Source organism: Anomalospiza imberbis, chromosome 9 (assembly GCF_031753505.1).
Source record: "Anomalospiza imberbis isolate Cuckoo-Finch-1a 21T00152 chromosome 9, ASM3175350v1, whole genome shotgun sequence".
NCBI classification, from domain to species: Eukaryota; Metazoa; Chordata; class Aves; order Passeriformes; family Viduidae; genus Anomalospiza; species Anomalospiza imberbis.
In genome coordinates this window covers 27,959,603-27,981,041 of record NC_089689.1, presented here as the reverse complement: position 1 = coordinate 27,981,041, position 21,439 = coordinate 27,959,603, and the positions used below count along the sequence as shown (strand labels likewise).

General features: G+C 41.2%; 1 protein-coding gene and 1 long non-coding RNA gene across 6 annotated transcripts in view; one reads left to right on the top strand and one right to left on the bottom strand.

Annotated features, from left to right (window-relative positions):
• Window positions 1-21,439, bottom strand: part of LOC137478813 (uncharacterized) — a 154,747-nt gene that overhangs the window by 132,517 nt on the left and 791 nt on the right. The gene's annotated exons all lie outside the window — the stretch shown is intronic.
• On the top strand, window positions 13,483-20,262 carry LOC137478808 (CARD- and ANK-domain containing inflammasome adapter protein-like). 3 transcript variants are annotated; one of them, XR_011001805.1, is made up of 2 exons: window positions 13,483-13,619; window positions 14,251-15,748. XR_011001805.1 is itself a non-coding variant. In XM_068198874.1 (2 exons), the coding sequence occupies exon 2, from the start codon at window positions 17,409-17,411 to the stop codon at window positions 19,674-19,676; it is 2,268 nt and encodes a 755-aa protein (XP_068054975.1). In that variant the 5' UTR covers window positions 13,491-13,619; window positions 15,766-17,408; the 3' UTR covers window positions 19,677-20,262. The 3 variants fall into 3 exon arrangements, 1 of the variants encoding a protein (XP_068054975.1); XR_011001806.1 differs by having other exon boundaries at window positions 13,491-13,619; window positions 14,286-15,748; XM_068198874.1 differs by lacking the exon at window positions 14,251-15,748 and adding an exon at window positions 15,766-20,262 and having other exon boundaries at window positions 13,491-13,619.

Sequence of the window (21,439 nt, the reverse complement as noted above, 5' to 3'; positions counted from 1 at the left end):
GGGGTTCCCCTGAAGTTGGATTCCTCAGCTGCAGCCTGCCTGCCTCCTTCTTGGGGCCCAGTTCAGACATCTGACTTCAGGCAGGGTTGTGGAGGGGTGGAAAGACAGGGAGCGAAGTTGTTCCATAACTGGAGCAACTGGCTACTTGATCTGACATGTTTTTATTAAATTAATGCCCTCAAGAAGATAAGGCAGGTGGTTGTATTAAGAGAATTATGCTGTAGGCTTCAAAAATAAAAATATTCACCTTTATCCCTGTGTTTTCTCAGGTAGGAGGTGATTCTTGTCTGTTAATATTTATGACAATGCTGCTGTCAACAGTAAAATAAGTTTGTAACCCTTCCCCTTTCTCTAAATCCTTTCCCTTTTGGGTATTACTCTGGGTTCTAACCTTGGCAATAGAAAAGCTGGGAAAACTGAACCTAGTGGGAAATGAAGATAGCAACTTGTTGAAAAACAGCAACTCCTGTTGCTTGTTTCTAGCAATCTGCTGAAAACAGCAACTTCTCAGGCACTTCCCAGGTATTTTTTACAAAACAATCCTGATTTTTAGTACAATGACAGTATACAGGTATCTCTCAGAAACATGCTACTTTACTTGAGGGGGGTGGGAAACAGCTTTATTACCAGGATTTTAAACACTGCGCCCAATTAATTTCATTTAATAAACCTATTTGTAGGCGACCAGATGTTTTCCTGTTTGCTGTTTGGAGCCAAACAGCTAAGAAAAAAATAGATGATATCAAAAGACTGCCAGAAAATATTAGAAAATTATTACTTTCAAGCAGGCAGTTTTTTTAAAAAAGTCTTTTTTTCCTTAACTTGGAATATGCTTAATTTTAATTGAAGTGACAGCATTGGTTAAGGTCACTTCAGAAAATGACTAGATAGTTATATATATATTTATATGCACATTTTTACTCTTACCAAAATAATACTCTGAAACTTGGTCAGTTCCTTAGAGGAAGCAGAGAAGTATCTTCCTCTAACTTCTTCCCCCCATCCCATCACACATTTTGTCACACAAGGGATTGTTTTAATATTTTAAAGGTGCTCGTTTGGTAGCGTCCTTCCACATCCCAAGCACGTGTCAAGGTAGGCACCGTTTGGAGGGTGTTTGCTGCTGTCAGAGGAATAGAACTGTAACAACACCAACCAAACAAAGGGTTACTAGGAGGATTCCCAAGTTTGCCAAGAGTACATTTTGCTGATGTCAGCAACCCGGAAGGTAAGTTGATTTTGACCATATGTAGGAATAGACAGCAGAGGGATAATACACAGCACTGCTGGGTGTGGTTTTACAGGGATTTAGCAAGTGCCAACTAGCAAAATAAGCAGGGCAAGGAGATTAATTACCTGCAAAGGTGCATGTTTAACTCTCAGCAGCGCTGGGTTATGGAAGAGATGTTACTAGCAAGCATTTTGCTTAATCACCTAATTACGTAAAAAATAAATACATTACATAAAATACTATGTTAATTAAACCCAGCTGAGTGACAATCTGCTCCACCCTGGCCTCATGTGCACACACAGACATTCAGAAGTGCAGTTGTGTGCTCTCTCTTGGGGTGACATTCTGTGGCAGGGGTGAGAGCTCCTGAGCAATGGCACTGCTGGCTCAGGGGGCACCACGGGTTGGGCTGCTCCTGCCACGCCAACATTTCACTGGTGTCCACTCACAGAATCTGCCAGGCAAGGTGGGTGTAGTGCCAGGGAGCTTCACAAGGAGATGAGGAGCACTTCAAAATGAACCTTTTCATTGGTCCCTCATCACATTGGAGGATCAGGCCTAAAAGAGGGCAAAGTAAGTTTCTATTCTTTCCTCCTCCATCTGTTTTGTAAACAGTGCGGTGGGCCGGGAGCCTGTTGCTATCTGGTCCACCTCAGCCTAGATTAAAATTCAGCACTCTCAGTTTATTTCTTAGTAGATCACTGTATGATCAATACACACTAGGGTAATGAAAGACCTGTGAGACCTGTGTGCACTTATATGTGGTGAAATGCAAAGTTTTAACACTTACTTAACTGCTAAGACTAAAATTGCCTAATGCACTATGGGCTTTACTGCTACAAGGAATAGTCAGTCCTCTCTGAGATTCAGAGAGAAACTCTTTTTGTTGCCCCAGCTGTATTCACAAGGGAATATTTTGCAAATAACAGCATTGTGAACATGTATTTTGTTTGGCTGTGAGTGTTGTCAACGGATTCAGGAAGTGAAGTCAGAAAAAGGCAGGGTTTCAAACAGGGCAGGCTACACAGAAATGCCTGGGCAAAGAGCCTCTAATCAGAACAACATGTTTGGGACACAGGAATATTAATTAGAATTTAGGTCTCTATTGAAACCAATAGAAGCCTCACACTTGTATCCCATGAACACAAGTGAGCTACAAAGAGGGGTTTAACCATCATTACTCACTGAATAATTTTAAATCCAAAGTACTTTTTTATGATAGGAAGACCAGTAACAATTTGACTTATTCTCCAGTTGGACAGAGTTAGAGTTACCAGCCACTTTCAGCCTCAGAACACAGTGGAAGTTTGTACAGACCCCTGTGTATCTGTAGGTCTAAAAAATACCAACCTCGAACAGAGGACTTTAAATACCAGCCTAAGGCAGCACATACCCATTTAACAATGAAGTCTAAGGAGCAGAGATTCCTCAGCTATCTCTGTTTTATAGGGAGCTGTCTGGAAATCCAGACAATATCCCTCCAATCTATGTGAAAAATGGCTGACAGTTCTGTCCCATGCAGAAGTCTAAGAAATCCATTACAATAATTACTTTCTGAAAAGCAGCTCAGGCTGGAACAAGCTCAGGCACTGCTGGAGAGCACCATGGTGTGGGCTGTGCCATGTCCAGGAGAAGCACAAGGCAGAACTGAAAAAAATCCACTTATCTTTAAAATCAAGCCTAGCACTTTCTCTGTTCTCCACCTCTTCTTCCCTCCCCTTATTCCCAAGACTCCTGTGTAACAACATGGAGTTACCCACATCAAGAACTAAAACCAGTTCAGGCAAAGTTGGCTGTGTAGAAAATAAAAGTTGCAAACACCATGAGTGAACACCAAATATTGCTAACAGGCAGATGGACAGCAAGGAAATATTTGAAATTACCATATACACAAAACCATTATGAAACAGAAGATACCTTAGGAACATCTGGCACCAGCTGAGGGACAGGGGAAGGAAGGAGGAATTAGCCTTACAAGTAAAGAAAGGGAAACTTCAAAATGCAGATGGTTTGCTTTTTGGGAAGGTAATTCTTCCAGAGAAGTGCTTGTTCCTTGGAATTACATGCACTGCCAACACCAGAGCCTGCACCCAAGGGCTGGTGGCTATCCTAACTCTCCACAGATCCATTATTGCTGACATGAACAGGATAATGTATCTTCTGAGAAGAGAATGTGCTCCTTACAAAGGAAACTTGTAGAAAGTCATCATATAATTCACCGTGAAAGCCTCTGACTACTGAAACACTTTTAGAGGGGTTTTGCACAGCAGGGCCCTCTTTTCCAATTCTGCACATCATTCTTTGCAGTGCTTTTTTGTTAAGAAACAATGCAACTACAAAAATCAAATTAGATTTTCATCATGGTCCCTTCTGTCCTTAAATATCTGAAACACTAGAAGCACAGTTACAATGGGGAAGAATGGCTTTTTAAAAAGTTAATTAAATATTGAAAACACTGCTAATTGTCTTAGTTATACAGTAACAACAGGCATCAGGGGAAAACCAAACAAAAACCTAATTCAGAAAAATGAGCAAGTAATCTGTTTTTGAAATCTCATACAGAACTTGATAGGTTATGACTGACCTGTTTAATCCAAATCTCTAGAAAATACCTAGAAACTGTGAACAAAAGCAGAGGAAAACTTAGTATTTGTTTTCCCCAGTCTCACAATTATTTTCTGGTTTTGAGTCTTATATTGTCCAAGCAATCTCTAAGTTGAACCCTTAAACAAAAGGATGAGCAACTTGCTGAAAATTCCTCTGAACTGTGAATTTCATTCCTTATTCTCTTTTTGATTAAAACCAATTCCTGTGAGACCTGGCAGCACAATAACACCAAAGATGTGGGAAACAGGATAGAATTCCAGCAGATGGAGCTCAAAAGCAAACAGTCCTGGAACCAGCTGCACAGATGCCTGGAATAGGAGCCTCTGCTTAGGTGGTGTAGTAGCCAAAAAAGACTTCAGATAAAACCTGTTACCATACAAGTGGGCTAAAACCAGAATAATTTTAACAGCTTTCCTGAATTCTTAAAAGAACCACTGCAATGAAGAGGGAGATCCTACACGATTTTAGTCATAGAATAACCACAGTTACATCAGAGGACAGTAAGAGTTCAAACTGAGTGTCCATGGCTGGTTTTGTGAATTCTCCTCCCCAGTGAGGGCTTAGCTGGCATGGCTTTTAGATGGCTGCTGTTAGGACACCCTCCTGCCTTAGATAACAAGTCATGAAAACACACACCACACAGGGACCATCCAATAACCTTGCTATCCAAACTCACAAAGCCTCTCTCTCACACAGCGCAGTACTGAAAAGAGAAAACTGAACAAGTTTTGAATCTCCACTGAATGGATCGCTGGTAAGTTTAAAAGCACAGCCAAGCACTACCAAAATTGGGGCCTACCTGTTTCAAGTGATGTGATTTTCAAAGCTGATGGCTTTGTGTGATGGCAAATCAAACCACCTTGGCAACTATGAAAAGTTCATTTTAATTTGTGTCCAAAAGCAGTTTTAGAACTTTCAACAGCAGCAAAACTTGTAAGCTGCTGCACACATCTTGCAAGCTCTGGAGGTTGTTTTATTTTCACCTGGAGAAATCAGACTCAAAAATCCATAACACTTTAGAGATACAGCTCAGGATTTATTCAGTTTAACTTCTGACACCTCACAAAGCTGGGATAGGAGGCACCACTGGTTCTCTTTATAGCTGATAGAAAAGCACTGGCCCCTTCAGAGAGTGATCTGGATAAATTAAATTGCTGCTTGAAGTGCCTGTGCCTCAGCAACGAGGTTTTTTTAACTTAGGAGCCTCCAGTCAGATAGGATGAAACCAGGGAGCAACAATTACCTGATTAGAATCAGGAGACATTCTCTACACAGAACATTTTGCAAACATCCACCACGTGTTAGTGATGAACAAATTTCCATATGCAAAGCTGTACTCTGCTGCAGCCTATACATAATGTACCCCTTTTTTTTTTCCTTATCCAAATATTATCCCCAAATATTAACTGTGCAAAACTCCTTGCAAGAAGTAATTAAAAACAAGACTTACAATGAACCCTCCAGTGGTGTCTCAGGGCTCCAGTCAAGATATGATCTTTATCTTGTTAATAATCACCAAGTGTCTGACCTAAATACCTGAAGGGGGAAAAAAGAACCTGAATTCTTCAGGCAAAATCCATCCCCAATTTTGTTTGGCTCTGCTCTCAATCATACAGATTGTCTGTTCTCCCTGCTTCCTGACTGAACAAGATAAAGTATTTATAAGCACATATATTTTAATTAGTTAAGCAAGTGCTTTAATATGCAAAACTACAAAAAACTATGTAAAAATATACAGTAAGTGCAGCTGACTCCAGAACTGATTTGCAGTTAGTCTCCAAAAAGGTTACTGACCAAAACCAACCCCTGGAAAGTCAACATCAAATTTCCTTCTTTAAATGATGAATTGTAAGCAGAATTTAATGTTCTGTGTCCAGGTTGCTCCTCTTTGAAGCAGAGATTTCTAACCAGTTTCTGGTACAGCACAATTTCCAGTTCTCAGGAGTGTGACCTATGGAAAAGCAGGCAGCTTTTCTCTAGGCAGATGTATCTGTGCTTTTAATACATCAGCATGGTTAAAGACTTAGGGATTTTATTTCCCACTTTTGCATTCCAAAAACCACCTCAGCTCAGTATATTGAGGGAAGTGCCCCTCACTACACTTCAAACTACTGACAGTTTAGGCTCTGTGTAATTTTGGAGAAGTAACAATAAAATTGACCAGTTTGGCTGTTTCTCAAAATACTGTCAGTTATCAACAAAGTAGCACAGGTCCTGAAGATGCTAAATATCCCAGTTTTGAAAATCACACCAGGGATGGATGGATGGATGGATGGATGGATGGATGGATGGATGGATGGATGGGAGGAATGGATGGGAGGAATGGATGGGAGGAATGGATGGGAGGAAGGAAGGAAGGAAGGAAGGAAGGAAGGAAGGAAGGAAGGAAGGAAGGAAGGAAGGAAGGAAGGAAGGAAGGAAGGAAGGAAGGAAGGAAGGAAGGAAGGAAGGAAGGAAGGAAGGAAGGAAGGAAGGAAGGAAGGAAGGAAGGAAGGAAGGAAGGAAGGAAGGAAGGAAGGAAGGAAGGAAGGAAGGAAGGAAGGAAGGAAGGAAGGATAAAACACTCTGTGCTAGGAGCTGGGTTTTTTCTTATCTTAGACTTAATTTTCATTTCATAAGAAAGTCACACTGCTCTATCTCTTTCAAATGGATGTTTTCAAACTGGTCCAAGTGTGAGCATCTGTATTTTTGTGCAACCCGGGGCCTCGCTGAACGACTTCAGGTAGCTTTAGCTGGTGTTTGATGAAGGCACCAAGGAAGCAGTTCAGGTTTCTGTGCCAGTTTGTGATTGGCAAACACCAACAGAGGCACCTCCTGCACGTAGGGACCTCAGCTTTGATGTGCATAAGCATATTTTCTACCTCACTGTCAGCCTAAGCAACCACCTTTTTCTTTGTCCTTTTCTTTTCCACTCTCTCTTTTGTGCTGGTAGTGCTTTTGGGAATTTTTTACCCTGCATTGCTCCCTTTATTCTGTTACCCACAGAGCTCTACAAACACCTGGAATGACAGGGAGCAACTGGGGAGGTGGAAAATAAATGCAGGTACAGACAGTGAGGATGTGGCATCTCCTGAAAGAAATGCTCACAGTACTATCCAGATTGCCACAGATCGAGCCAGAACTCCTAAATTCATTCTTCTCAATGGAACTTATAATACAAAAATGCCCAGACAGATTTTGCACCAGTTTTGCTAACTTAATTTAAGTTCACACTTTTGGTTAAACAAGCTCAGCTTCCCATATGGACAAACCTATAAAATTTGGTTTGACTTTCCCAGGGAACATTTTTCATGCAGCCATTAACTTGAATGAGAACTGAGACATTACTGTACCTGCTTATGAAACTGTTTTTGTTAGATGACTAACTTTATGCATATATGTTTAAAATTATTTAAGAGGGCAGTGAGGTTATTATTCCAAGTCTTATAAATGGACTTTTTTGCACATGTTCCTGATATTGGCTTCCATGCCTGTTTTGAATTTACTTACAAAGTACACTACCACACCCACAATTAATTTCAAGCTATTTCCTTGGCCCCCTCCGTTTGCTGCATTATCATCCTCACATGCAGAAACTGCTCCTGTGTTTTTCACTGCACAGGAAATGCCAGGCTGGCAGCATGACAAAGGCTTGGATTTTAACTAAATGTTAATGGTTGTTGCTGTGGTTTGAATGTGGCAACAATGAAAAGCTCTCACATTTGGGATCTGCAATTCCAATTTGCTACTGGCAACGCCAGTTACGTTTCCAATCAAACTCTAAAGGTAACAATGACAAAATAGGGACAAAAGCAACAAAGTAATGAGCTCAAGGAAGGAAAGATCTTCTGAGTTACTCTTTTTTTCTGTTACAAACAGCCCAATTCTCAAACCTGTTGCAAATGAGGAACACCAGCAGCTCTGTGCCGCCTGATTTTCTGAAGCCTTTCTAATGGTGCTTCCTCCTGAAATTTACTTCTAGGTGTTTTGACACTTGCACAGCCCAATCTAAGAGAGAAAAGCTCCAATTATCCCCTTTTTAACACACTGCCCATCAATCCAAGACAGCACTGCCAACCATCTCACCCCTTCCTGCCTCTCCAGGAGAGTCTCACTCCTCTGCTGGCAGTCGTGATCTATTGCAATTAAGAAGAAATAAAACTGTCTTTACATCTGTACAGAAACAGGAACAAGCAAGACCTCGCCATTGACACACAATAATAAACCCAGATTCCTCCGTGTTTCTGGGGTTCCGCTGATACCACACCAACCAAGAGCACAATCAGTAATGAATTTGAGTTCTAATTCCAGCTACAGCTGTACATGAGGAGCTCCTTTATAGTTGCACACAGAGCTTTCCATAAATGCTGATTGAGATCTGCAGTGTAGAAATACTGAGCTTAATTCTCCTTTTTTCAGGCAGGCCAGGTCTTGGCTTAAAAAACAAAGCTGAAAAGCCCCAACACAAACAACTTGGTCTTGGTCTAAATCCTCCTTCTGCTTGGATCTTCAAAATGATACTGACTTCACAGAGATCTACTCTCTGATTTAAATGATTCCACGAGTCTATGAGTTCAAAAAGAAAAGTTTTATAAGTACAGGTTCAAAACAATCAGACTCTCCATGTAGTAAAAATGACCACTTTTGCCTTACAACTAAAAATTATCATTAAATGATGATGTTCCAAAAATTTATGAAAGGCTCTTCAAATTCATGAGAAAAGTCAGAATAAAAGCAGAGCTCTCAATTACTGAGAATTTTTAATGGCTTTCTGTTTCTTTTGGGCACATCCATCAGTATTTCAGAGTCCAAAGCCTGTCCCATATGAACAACGGTATATTAAAATGTATTTTGATTTATTTATCAAACTAGGTTAAACTGTATTTAAACATTGCTGGTTCTAGTTCTAAAACTGGAGTATTAAGATTCACCACATTACAAAAAACCTAAAATTCTTCAAGTCCATTTGCCTAATATATGCTTGCCATGCCTGACATTACAAGCCTCATCCTAATCTGGAATTTAGCCATTATTTGATATTTTATGTTCTAAGATTCCTTCCCTAAGTCCGAAGCTTTAATTTAAGCCAGCTGTTCCACAATAACTCAGCATGTGTGGGATTTTCCCACTTGATGAAAATGATAAGCAGGACTTTTTTTATTTTTAAAGATATATTACGCCCATTGAGAGATGGCTCCTTTAAATAAAGGCAAAGAAATTGTCACAGTTGGTTCAGCCATGTAATAGGGAAATGATCCCATGCAGCACAGCTGGGTTTGTTGCTGGTATTGCATCGGCTATGTCATGGGTTAATGTACAAAGTTATATTGGCTTTTTTAGCTTTCCATTTTTACTGACCTGTGCACTTTGTTTCATGCTGGCAATTAATGTATGAATATTAACAAACAATATAATATTCTAAATAGACATTTTTATTCAAATTACAGCATTCACTGAGTATTACTTGTGCTCATAAGGGAGGGTGTTGAAGTGCACATCTGTACTACAGAATGCCACTGGTGTATTATTAAAATGCAGGCAGTTTTAGCATTGAAATATATTGTTTTTCAATAACATTTTGATCACAAGAAAATGGCAAATGGCCTTTAGAAAAAAAAAGCACTGTTGTACCAGATTCAATGGCAGGTAAAGGGTTAAAATCAACACCGGATTTGAGAGCAACAGAACGTTTTCCTGCAAACTCCTTCTATGGTGTGATCCAGGGGAAGGTCCAACTCAAGTGCTGGATGTTCATACAGGATTTCCTATGACTAATGCTGTCAGCATTCAAGAGTTTTGATTTAAAATGTGGGTGTTATACACAGATAGGAAATTTACCATTTACAATTTCATATTCAAAAATGAATGGAAATTGCTGTGATTTTCAGATTCATTTTCTGTATGTGGAATGATAGCATAAAATAAGGAAGTCACTGAGTGGCATATGCTGGGATTGCCTGCCAAGCTTTTACACAAGTCTTTTATATTTGGATGGGATTCACAGGTAGTTTTTACAGGAAGGCCTTTTCCTTCTTTATTTTTCAAAAGCTTTGCTAGATGGAAATTATGCCAGTGAGTAAAAAAGGGGAAGGGGGAGCAAACCACCACCTTGGTTTTGGTGTCAATTCAAGCAAAACTGAAAGTCACATCTAGATGACATTGATGTATCCTGTTGTAAAATAAACTAACAAAACCAAGCCTAGGGAGCACAAAGGATGTTTTTGATTTAAAAGTTTCAGAAACAAAGTAATACAGAAAGCAAATCAAACTGAAAAATGCAAACTTGAGATGTAATCTGTTACAATTAAGTTCAATTTGCTAATATTTCTAGCAAATCTGCTATGGCCATGTACAGACTCCAGCAGGTTTGCTCTGAATTCTGTTGAAAGCTCTGTCTGCTTCAGATAATGTTTAAATAGAGATATTTTATGGAATTAAACATGAAGTCACTAAAAGCACTTGAGCTGTCATTACAATATCCCTTCTATTCACTTCCTAATGTCACGTTTATCCCATTTTCATGATGCAATATTAACTTTTAATTGAAACTGAGATTTCCCTGTGTCTTGTGACACAAAGGAAAAAGAAGGTTGATTCCAGCTATTAAAAATCACTATTCTTTCCTTAATCTGGGTCTTCTAAAATCCCTATTGTTCTATTATTGAGCCAAGGATTTTGCTTCACTGGGAACCATGTGATATATAAATACATTTACAGGTAAATTACAGTGGGTCTAAATGCCTGTTCAGCATCTACCACATCACCTGACAGGAGTCCCACAAGTCTCAGAGAACTCTATTTAAACCTCAGAGTCTTGTAAACCCAGAATTGGTATTTAGGCAATGAGAGGGGGAAAAAGCCCATAAACCAGCCAAAAATAAAATAAAAATTTTAAAAAAGCACAAACCAAAAAAACCTTTAAAAACTTTCTCAAACAGGGAATGCTTCAACTGCTCAGTAAAGGAAACTGAATTTAGAAATGAGTGTGTTGAGGTTAGAGGGACAGTGTGGAAGAGACTCAAAAAGCCATAAGGTAGCAATTCAAAGGATGAAAAGGAAAAGTAGTGCAGGGACTATGGGAGACATCAAAAGCTTTAGGAAGGATGCCTGAAGAGATGCAGCTCTTGCAAAGACTGCTGGTGGAGGTGTGCAGCTCTCTCCAGCTGGACATCAGAACCAAACATTCAAGTTATAGAAGCTATTATTTATTATATAAAAAGGATGCTGAAATAATGAGTCAAACTTGTGCTTTGTCCACAGAGCAGCTGTGGCACAGGTACCAACCCTGTGAGAAAAGGCATTCCTCGGGAATAGAAAATCCATGCTGCTGTATTTGCATTACTCCTGTGACCAAATCTAGGTTGTTTTTTTTTTTTTTTTTTTCCAAAAGCCTCTTTATGCAGCAAATAATTCTCTGCTCCCAGTGCAGACTAGAGGAGTAAGGAATAAAAGACTTAGTTCCAGGCATGGGAATAGAGAAGTCTGAAATGAAAGCTCCAGTTCAGATGGGACTGCACATGATCTGCACAGCGATGGAAACTGAGGGGGCAGCCAGGTCATGGCTTTCCCCTGCTGCATGAATCACTCTTTGAATGGAAATTTGAGTAGGAAGACATAATGGCTTGGGAACAAAGGGAGCTGCTGGAATATCACAGGTGCAGCCCAGCACAGAAGGGTGTTTTGGGACATGCCAAGGAAAGCAAACACCATGAATCTGGAGGAGTTGTCAGGACTTCGTGATTTAGGGAGCTCTCCAAATCAACAAGGGTGTTTCTCACAGAGTCAAACAGGCCAGAGGACAGCTGAGGTCCTGAGCCAGTGCTCCAATGAATCAGGTCCTCAGTACTGGAGCTTTATTCAGAACTCAGAAAAAAGACAGGAGCTGCTAATGTCCTACTGATGTTCCTGAGAGTCAAACTGGCACTCCTCTGAGGCACCTCTCTGGAGCTGGGTGTGTAACCATATCCTCTGCTGACCTGGAGCTGAGGTGAGGTGCAGGAATCCAGACCCTGATATACAAGAAGACACTTTCTGGTGGAACCAAAATAGTCAGTTAAAGGCAGAGGATTCAAACAGAGGACAGGGGAAGCTGCCAGAACTGGGAAGGGGAGATAATATGAAAGAATCCACTCTATATCCCTCTGAATGAGAAATACAGAGAGACTGAGCAAAAGACACCAAATTATAGAATTGAGAACAGACTAAAACATCAATTACAAAGAAACAATTACATGACTGTGATTTTCTGCTACAGTAGGAAAGTTAAACTTAATTTTGATGTATAACAAACATAAACCAAATGCAACTAAAAATCCAAGATGATTTCAACCAGTTGATCAGGCTGGAGTACAACTAAATGATAATGAAGGCAAATGGAATAAATAAATGAACAAGTAATTGCTTCCATATATTTTTTTCCCAAAAGAAGAAAGGAAAAGAATACCAAATTTTAAAAAGATGTGGTCACAAGCTAGCCCCTTGAGTAATTTCAATTGTCCAAAGACTAGGAAAGTGCTATAGATAGAGAGATTTAGATAGAACAGTGAAGATGTACTGGTGACAGATTTTTATGATCACTAAGAAAAAAATGCTGCTTGGTACTGGTGTAATTTCAGAATAGTTTTCACTAAGTACTCTACCTCTACAAAGCAAATTTGGCCAAAAGGCTTCTCTGGGAGATGCAGTGACAGCACCACACCCTTCTGGGTGCAATGCTGGGGCGGTGAGGAAGGTCCTCAGTGTCTTCACCAGTTACAGAACTTCTATAAAGTATTTTCTTCTGTAAGATTTCACTGACAAAGTGCATGTTCCTGACTCAAAATCACAAGGGCTTGTTTGGTTTACAATGCAAAAAAATCTGCCCATTATGGAGAAAAACCCCGTTCCTCTCTCCATTTAGTTTTGCTGATCCTGGAAGCTGCCTCAGCATTTAGTAACTCAATACTTTTACATCATTTACCTTTTATCCTAATGATAGGATAATCATCAGACACAAAAACTTAATTTTTTTTTAACTTTGCACTATGAAAGTTGCAGTAGCTAAATATATCATTCATCAAATCAGAACATTTTTTTCTGTTTCTTTCAAGCCAACTTTTATTATATTTATTATGTTCTGAAACAAGAATGTTTCTTTTCTTTACCTCTGTGAAGCTAAACTAACAACTTTTTTTTTTCCTTCAATCTCCACTATGTAGCTTTTTAGAAAACAACCTGGCAAGTAATGCCAGGAAGAACTTAGGAAAAATACTTCCATTATTCAAAACCTGAATGGCACAAGAAATGGTTCCTAAGTAGTTTGGTCACTTTTCTTAAATTCACTTCTAAATGCATGATAAACTGGAAAACAGTCCTAATCCTCACTTAGGCTGAGTTGTGTATTTGTTAAGCCTCATTCCTGGAGTTGGATGCAGCCAGCCTGCTCTGCTGGCATTTACAGCCTTCAGTGGCACTTTGCAGATGTGCACTGTCCACTCACAGTTACCCTGGCTTGGGAACTTCATGGAAGTACTCATTAATCTTTGGGAAAAAGAACAGTTTGCATTGCTTGGGTGCAGGGCTTAATGTGACCTTCATTTGCTTATGCCTGAGGAAACAGCCCTACAGGGCTGAGATAAGACCGTGGCTTGCTTTGGAAAAAGAATAAAATACCTGGGGTATGATACCAGCTGCTGCATTATTGGTATTTTGAAAGCATCCATGAGCAGTGGACAAATGTGGGAAGCTGTGGCTTCTGCAGGTCTCTCTTTCAAGCACTGTGCCTGCCCCAGGCTCCGCAGGGGTGGCTCTGTGCTACCAAGAGGTGTGTGGGGTGGGATGGGATGGGATGGGATGGGATGGGATGGGATGGGATGGGATGGGATGGGATGGGAGCCTGAGTCAGACACAGAACACTGTCAGACTGCACAAATAATCTTTCCCAGCCCTCAGTGGGCCCCGCTCCGGCCCCTGATCCCTGTTCTGTGTGCACCACTGGGGCTGGCACTTCCCTAGGGAACAGTTCCCATCTCAACACCAGCCAGGAAGGCCCTGAGCCTGCTCCACAGAAATATGACACAAACTCATCAGTCAGCACCAAAGCTCCCCTTTGGATTCCCCTCATTTACTGCAGCTCATCTTTAGGCAAAACCAAGCTCTGCACTTTGCCTCTTGCAGACATCCTGTCTGCTCAGCTCTCCCAATGCTCTAACAAGTGAAGCTCACTGTAATCATCACCATGAACTCTTCCAGCTCTGCTGTTTCTCATTCCAGCTCTGCCTAAATATAGTTCCACCTCAACCAGCTCGGCCACACTCAGATTGCTGGTTATCCAAAGCAGAGCTCTATTCATGAGCTGTGTTTATTAAAGAAAATGTCTTGATTACCCAGAGATATTTCTGCACTCCTCACGATGTTTATTTAGATAATGATGTTGGCTGTATTATCTCTTACAGGCTGGTTATTCCACAGAGAGATCCACTCCCAACAGCCAGCTCGGCAAGAGCCTCGGTGGAGGAATGGTGACCTCTGCAGGTGCCTCAGTCCCGCAGCCACATCGCCTCACAGGCTCCTTCCACCGCACTCAAGGTGTACTTTGGGTCGCTTTCATCCTTGGGAAACTAAAATAGAGAAAATTAAATGTATATTTGATGATGACATGGCATCGAGAACACGGGCATGCGTTAATTTAAGAAATAAATGTTCATCGCTGAGAAGTCAGAAAACAATACTTCAAAGGACAAAACTTCAAAGCACTCTATAACTTCAAAGCACTGCACCATCAGTAATAAACACTTAGGACATGTCTGTGAGGTAGAAAAAAATTTTCCTTTTTTAATGCTTGTGTAAACAGGGAACAGGGATTAAGGGATTTGCCCAAGGACACAAGTTAGGAGCAAAACTGAGATTGCATGTCAGAAATAACTGACTCAAGTGTCCCAGCTACAGCCAGATTTAAACAGTTCCCTGCACAGACACTTATGCAGCAGAGGCCAAAATTGATGTCTTTCCTATCAAGGGCATCACCTGCCCTTCAGATCTACAAATTTAGTAAAGCTTGCAATTTTCTTTTTAAAACAACTTAATAAATAGCCTTTTAAAATAACCTAATAATTCAGTCCTTGGATACATGGAGCTAAAGAAGCCAGCAGAAATAAAAGTGGTCTGTGAACTACCTTATGCCCCTCTGACAACAAATAAATATAAAAGATAACAAAGAAGCCCAAAGATTTGCCTCTTCCTTCTCTCCAACTTACTTGCTTTCTTAGATCTCTAGTAATATTGAATACTGCCAATTTTATTTTTAATGTGGAGTTTACTGCTGATCCAACATATTTGTGGTGTCATGCACTTAATTAAAAGAGAAGAGGTGTTGAGCCTTAATATTTTTCCCTTCTCTAAAACATTTACATGTCAAATAAAGTGAGTTAGTAAGTGAAAAAGATATAAACAAAAAAAGCAAGCTTGAAATAGCCAATTCTGAATCTCTTTGTGAAGTCATTGTTGGAACAAAGGCTTAATTCTAAAAGTGGTTAAAATAATAATTAAAAAATAGGAGCTTCTAAAGGTTAATTTCTTAAAACAAATCTATACAACAAGCTTCCAAAACATTCTTGCCAAATATGATTATTGTTTTAAGACAGAATTTCCTCATAAGTCACATATTTATAATGAGAAACTTTTTAAAAAAAATGCATAATTATATTTTGAGGACTCTGATTTGCATCTCATAACACATCATTTACTGCTTGTTACTTTCCAAAATAAAGTGTGAAGTGGCTCTGAAAGAGATGCTGCCTGCAAATATTGTTCAAATGTTCCTCCTCAAGGCCAGGGAGAAGAACTACACCCTTCCATCTCTACCAGGACCTGCTTACCAAGGAAATTCCTGTGTTCACAACGCTGGGAAATTACTGTCATACTAATGCAATCTTAAAGAATATCACCATTTCTTTTTCTATTTTTTTCAGGAGTTCAAAAAATTCCTGTGCCATCTATAATAACTCTGCTCAGCACCCACATAACATTTTCCACTGCCAGAGCTCACAAACTTTCCTGTGCAGGTGATCAAGGATTGTTATCTCTGTTTAGCATGAGAAGAATAATAATGACAACATAAAGATCCCATTGCCCCAAACTGAGTAAGGACTGATTTACCCAAGACACAGAGAAATCTTCAGGACTTCATTCAGTCAAATCTGAAGACTGAATAATTTGCAGCTTACAGACTGAGTCAGTGGCAGATTTGGGAACACCATTCAGTCCACATTAAACCATGCTATGAGTTAACAATCATTAACTAAATGACAAAGGTTCTGCTATTCTTGGTGTAGTGCCCTTCTTTGCATTTCAGAGGAATTACTGGGTTCTTAAATTGGCTGTCAAATTCGCTGACTTGGTAACTGGCTGGCTTTCAATATATATATTAAAAGTCTTGCCTTCCCCAGCTATTTCTTCAATAAAACTTTTTTTTTTAATATAATAAATTTTGCGATCTTACTTATAAAGTTAAAGTCAACAGCAAAAAATTAAAATTCTTATCAGTCACCTTGTACATACTATTAAAGAAAATACATGCAAAGGGAACAGGACCCAGCAGAAAGAGCACTGAACTAAGAAACTGATGGCAAAATTTCCCATTTGCTTAAATAAGGTCAAGCTTTTGGCTTTTCAGCTCATTTTACCTCCAGCTTTTCCCAAACTCTGTAATCTCAATTTCTCTCTCAACTGGTTTCAAAATGTGTGGATAATTACTATTTTATTTCCTTCTCTTCCATGGGGAATTTAAACACCAATAAGTTAAATTAATTACAGCTAGATCCCAAGGTCCTACATCCATATGGAAGACTACACAGATTTGAAGCTCTAATTATACTTTAAATATTGCACACTGAATCACATGCCTTGATCCACCTCATGGAAAAGAATTAACTTCCAGACAGACTCTGGGTTAGAGCAGGAATGACAAGCTAAATGGCCTTAAATATGCCCCTGACTGGAGCTGTAGCTCATATTAGAAAGGCTGGATCATTTTTTATAACCAGCTGCTTATACAGTTTATTTTTATCTAGGTCTTCATGCTTTTATTTCATTACATTATAGGGTTTTCACCTGCATAGCTGGCAGTGTGCACTCTTTCATTTCAGATCATACAAGGTGTGTGATCATGGCAACAGTAACTATGCTGTGAATTTTCTTTTGTCATGTTTAATTGACTGGTCATTTAGGAACCAGCTTGGCCAGAGGAACAGAGAAACTCGACTAACAGCTATCTTCTATTCAAACATCAGATTCACAAAAGCATTTTTTTAATCCCTAATTATGCATTAAAAATCTGGAAGAAGACTTCCAAGTGAAATATCTTTACATATCACAGACTTTTGTTTTGTTATTAAGCTGTACTCGTTGCTAAGGAAGAACAGAGAAGATCAAAGGACTTCTAACAACAAGAACCTCAAAGGTGAGGGAGTTTTGATTTCTTTAGATTTATCACTGATCTACAATGGTTGTTAGTTCATAGTTCTATGAAAAGACTGGAATTATGTGAGCCTGCTTTGCTATTTCCTATTTATTTCCATCAAACAATACCTCAATTCACTTTTTGATTAGCAACATGATCATGAATTCAAGCAGCCTGTTTACAAATCCATATGCAATTGAAGTACTAAGGACTAAAAAAGAAGAACTTGTACAAGGCATAAATGACCCAGACCAGCTCCTGCACTGGCTGATAGAAAATGGTATTTTTACCCCAGAAAAAAAGCTGGTCCTGAGTTTCTACAGGACACGAACAGCAAAGAACTCTCGGGTGTTAGACATACTCATTTCTCAAGGTGAACGAGCCTGCAGGCTCTTTTTTTATCCATGTTTAAAGCAAGTGGAGCCAAAACTCTACAGCAAGATAAGAAAATACGTCAGTGAAGTAAATGAAAGCATTGGAGATGCCAGAAGACAGCTGGTTGGGTATTTACTTGAAAAAGATAAAGTTTGGTTTGAAAATAGCAGTGAACAGCACCAGGGGAAAAAAGACAGACCTGGGGAAAAAAAGCATCAAGGGGCTATTAAGAAGAAAGGAAAAGTAACTCCACTTTCAAGGGCAACAAAGCCTAGAAAAGATCCTGCTGCTGCCGACATCTTTGCTGCAGTAGCTAAAGGCTCCCTTCCTGACTTAGAGAAAACACTGAAGGATAATGATCTCAATGTGCTAAACCCCTCCAGTGAAACACTTCTGCATGTTGCAGCTGCTCATGGCCATCTATCCATCATGGCATATTTGCTCAGCAAAGGTGCAAGGACAGGTGTGAAGGACAGGAAAGGGAGAACAGCCCTGCACAGGGCTGCTGAGAAAGGCCATGGAGCTGCAGTCAAGCTGCTTCTCCGAGGTGGTGCTTCCTTGCACGCTCTGGATATGGAAGGCAAGACGCCACTTCACTGGGCTGCAGAGAAAAACCACAGCCACATCCTGAAGATGCTCCTGAAAGAAGAGGCAAGGAGCTGCAGGAATCAGCACAACTTTTTACACATGGCAGCTCTTAGAGATGAGAGCAGCCTGGCCAAAATGCTTTTAGAGGCTGGTGCCTCTACTGAAGGAAAGGATGAGAGAGGACAGACTGCTCTCAGTTATGCTGTTTCTCAGGGATCTGAAAACACTGCAAAGGTACTTCTAGAAGCTGGAGCCACTGTTGATTCCAACACTGTTGAAAGAGCCTTCAATAGTGACCACCCATCCATCTTCAAAATACTCCTGGAATATTCTAAAGATTTGTCTGCTGACATCATGGAGTTAGCTCTTTTTAGAGCTGTACAGAAGAATCAGCACAGTGTTGTAGCAGCTTTAATTGACAGAGGCACAGATATCAATGCCCACAACAAAAAGCATTACACTCCTTTGCTGCTGGCCTGTGAAATGGGCAAAGTGGAGTCAGCAGAAGTTCTAATGGAAAAAGGAGCAAACTTGGGAATAAGGACTCCTGCTGCAGACACAGCTTTGCACTTGGCAGTGCAGGCTGGGGCTGCTTCCATCGCAGGTCTGCTCCTGAGCAAGGGGATGGACACAAACCTCAGGAACCAAGCTGAGGAAACCCCGCTCCACGTTGCTGCCCTCCAGAATCACGGAGCACTCGTTGGCCTTTTAGTCGGTGCTGGGGCCAGAATGAACGCCGTCACTAAGGACTTTGCTACTCCCCTGCACATTGCAAGTCAGAGAGGTCACGCTGAAGTTGCCCGACAGCTGCTGCACCACAAAGCTCCTGTTAACGCTCAGGACAAGCAGGCAAAGTCCCCTTTACATTTGGCTGCTGAGCAGGGACACCAAGCACTGGCAGAGATCCTCCTGAAGGCCAGAGCTGATCCCAACGCACAGGACAAGGAGAAGAAGACTCCTCTGCACGCTGCAGCTCTGAGAGGACACCTCAGCATCGTGGAAGTGCTGTTGGCTAAGAAAGGGAGAGCTGGAGCTAAGGACATGGATGGATGCACCCCGCTGCACTACGCCGCCATGAAAGGAAACGCAGACATCCTAAAAATCCTCCTGGCCTCGGGGAAAGATAAAAATATCAATGACAGAAATGTCTGGAGGAAGACAGCCCTGCACATTGCAGCGGAGTATGGACATGGAGAGCTGATAAATCTCCTCCTGAGCCACGGGGCTGCCATCAATGCCTCGGACAGCAACAGGGACACTGCCCTGCACTGCGCCTGCAGGGCCGGGCACCTCGGCGCTGTCAGTGCCCTCCTCGGCTGGGCACGAGGAGAAAAAGCAAATTTACTGGCTGTCAACGGCCTCAGAAAAACTCCACTGCAAGTAGCGGAGTTTAATAAGACAGAAAACCAGGCTCGAATTTTAGCACTGTTGAGAAAGAAAATGTTAATAGCAAAATGAAGATGTAAAGAAAAAAACTTTACATTTAAGTGCAGAATTCTCTTTAATGTAATTTGGATAGTCCTAAAGTGGAATATGAATGAGAATTATGCTTGAGCTGGCAGAATTAAGTTAGCAAAGGTGATCTTGGGAAAAAGGGATCTTAAAGACGCTGTTAAACTTTTAAGTGTTGATTGATCTTCTGCTTCTCTCATGAATCACATATTTGGGATCTACTTAAAATGCTCTAACCTTAAATACATTGTGTTTGACCTCTTCTAGTATAAATCACAAATATAGAAAATATATTTTCATATATCTATGAATATTAGCCTGTATAGATAGCTTAGTTAGGCATTGTTTGGCAAAATCGTAAGTTAAAAAAACATCTATTACGAATAGGAAGATGTCTGTATTTCCTCAAGGTATTCCTCAGACTAGAACAATTATTAACAGTTTTTTTTTCTTTCTATCTTTTGTCATACCATTATCTAGATTTTGCATTTTTAAATAGAGAAAACAAAAACCACCACATTTGCCATTTATTAATTTCACTTTCATTCCAGCACAAATATAAAAACATATGTAGAATAAAAAGGTTGCAACAGAGTTTCTTCGTTCAAAATATTTGTATTGAGACGACAACACAAATATAAACAGAAACACTTTCTGAATCAACAGAAGTTCTCTGGGGTCATTTCCCTAATAATGATAATCAATCCTTACACTTCGCTTCAGATTACAAGCCACGTTACCACAAACACCCAAACACCTTTTGAGAAACGAAACATGGATTTAAGAATGCATGAGACTAAAACTGACTTTTTTATCGATAAAACAACACTTTAACCTGACCCTTGCAATGCCTGGTGAAGGAACAGACATGACCACGAATTTGTAGGACATAGGGGCACACAGCCGGTGTGGGCTCAGAGGATCACAGAACCATTTAGGATGGAAAAGACCTCCAAGATCGAGTCCACCCTGTGACCAATCGTCACCCTGTCAATCAGAGTACTGAGTACCACGTCCAGTCTTTTCTTAAACACCTCCAGGGATGGGGACCCCACCACCAACCTGGGCAGCGTGTTCTAATGTTTAATCACCTCTTCTGTGAAGAATTTTTTCCTAATATCCAATCTAAACCTCCCCTGGTGCAACCTGGGGCGGTTTCCTCTTGTTCTGTCCCTTGTTCCCTGGGAGCTGAGCCCAAACCCCCTCACCCCGCTCACCCTCCTGACAGGGAGCTGTGGAGAGAGAAAAGGTCGCCCCTAAGTCTGCTTTTCTCCATCCAGGCTGAGCCCCCGAGCCACTCCTCACACTTGTGCTGAGGCCCTTCCCCAGCTCTGGACACCTCCAGCCCCTCCACGTCCTTCGGGCAGTGAGGGGCCCAGACCCGCACACATCTCTGAGGGCGGCCCTCACCAGTGTGAGCTCCAGCCTCCCATCGCCGCCTCCCGCACCCCCTCAGGCCCCGCCTGTCTGTCACCCCTTTCCCTTTCGCTCTCAGCCCAGCCACGTCCCCTCAGCTCCCGGCCATGTCCCATCAGTCTGGCCGTGACCCCTCGGTCCGGCCATGTACCCCCAGTTCCCGGCCGTGTCCCCTCAGTCCGGCAGTGACCCCTCAGTCCGGCCGTGACCCCTCAGCTCCCGGCAGTGACCCCTCAGCTCTCAGCCATGTACCCCCAGTTCCCGGCCGTGTCCCCTCAGTCCGGCAGTGACCCCTCAGCCCGGCCGTGACCCCTCAGTCCGGCAGTGACCCCTCAGCTCTCAGCCATGTCCCC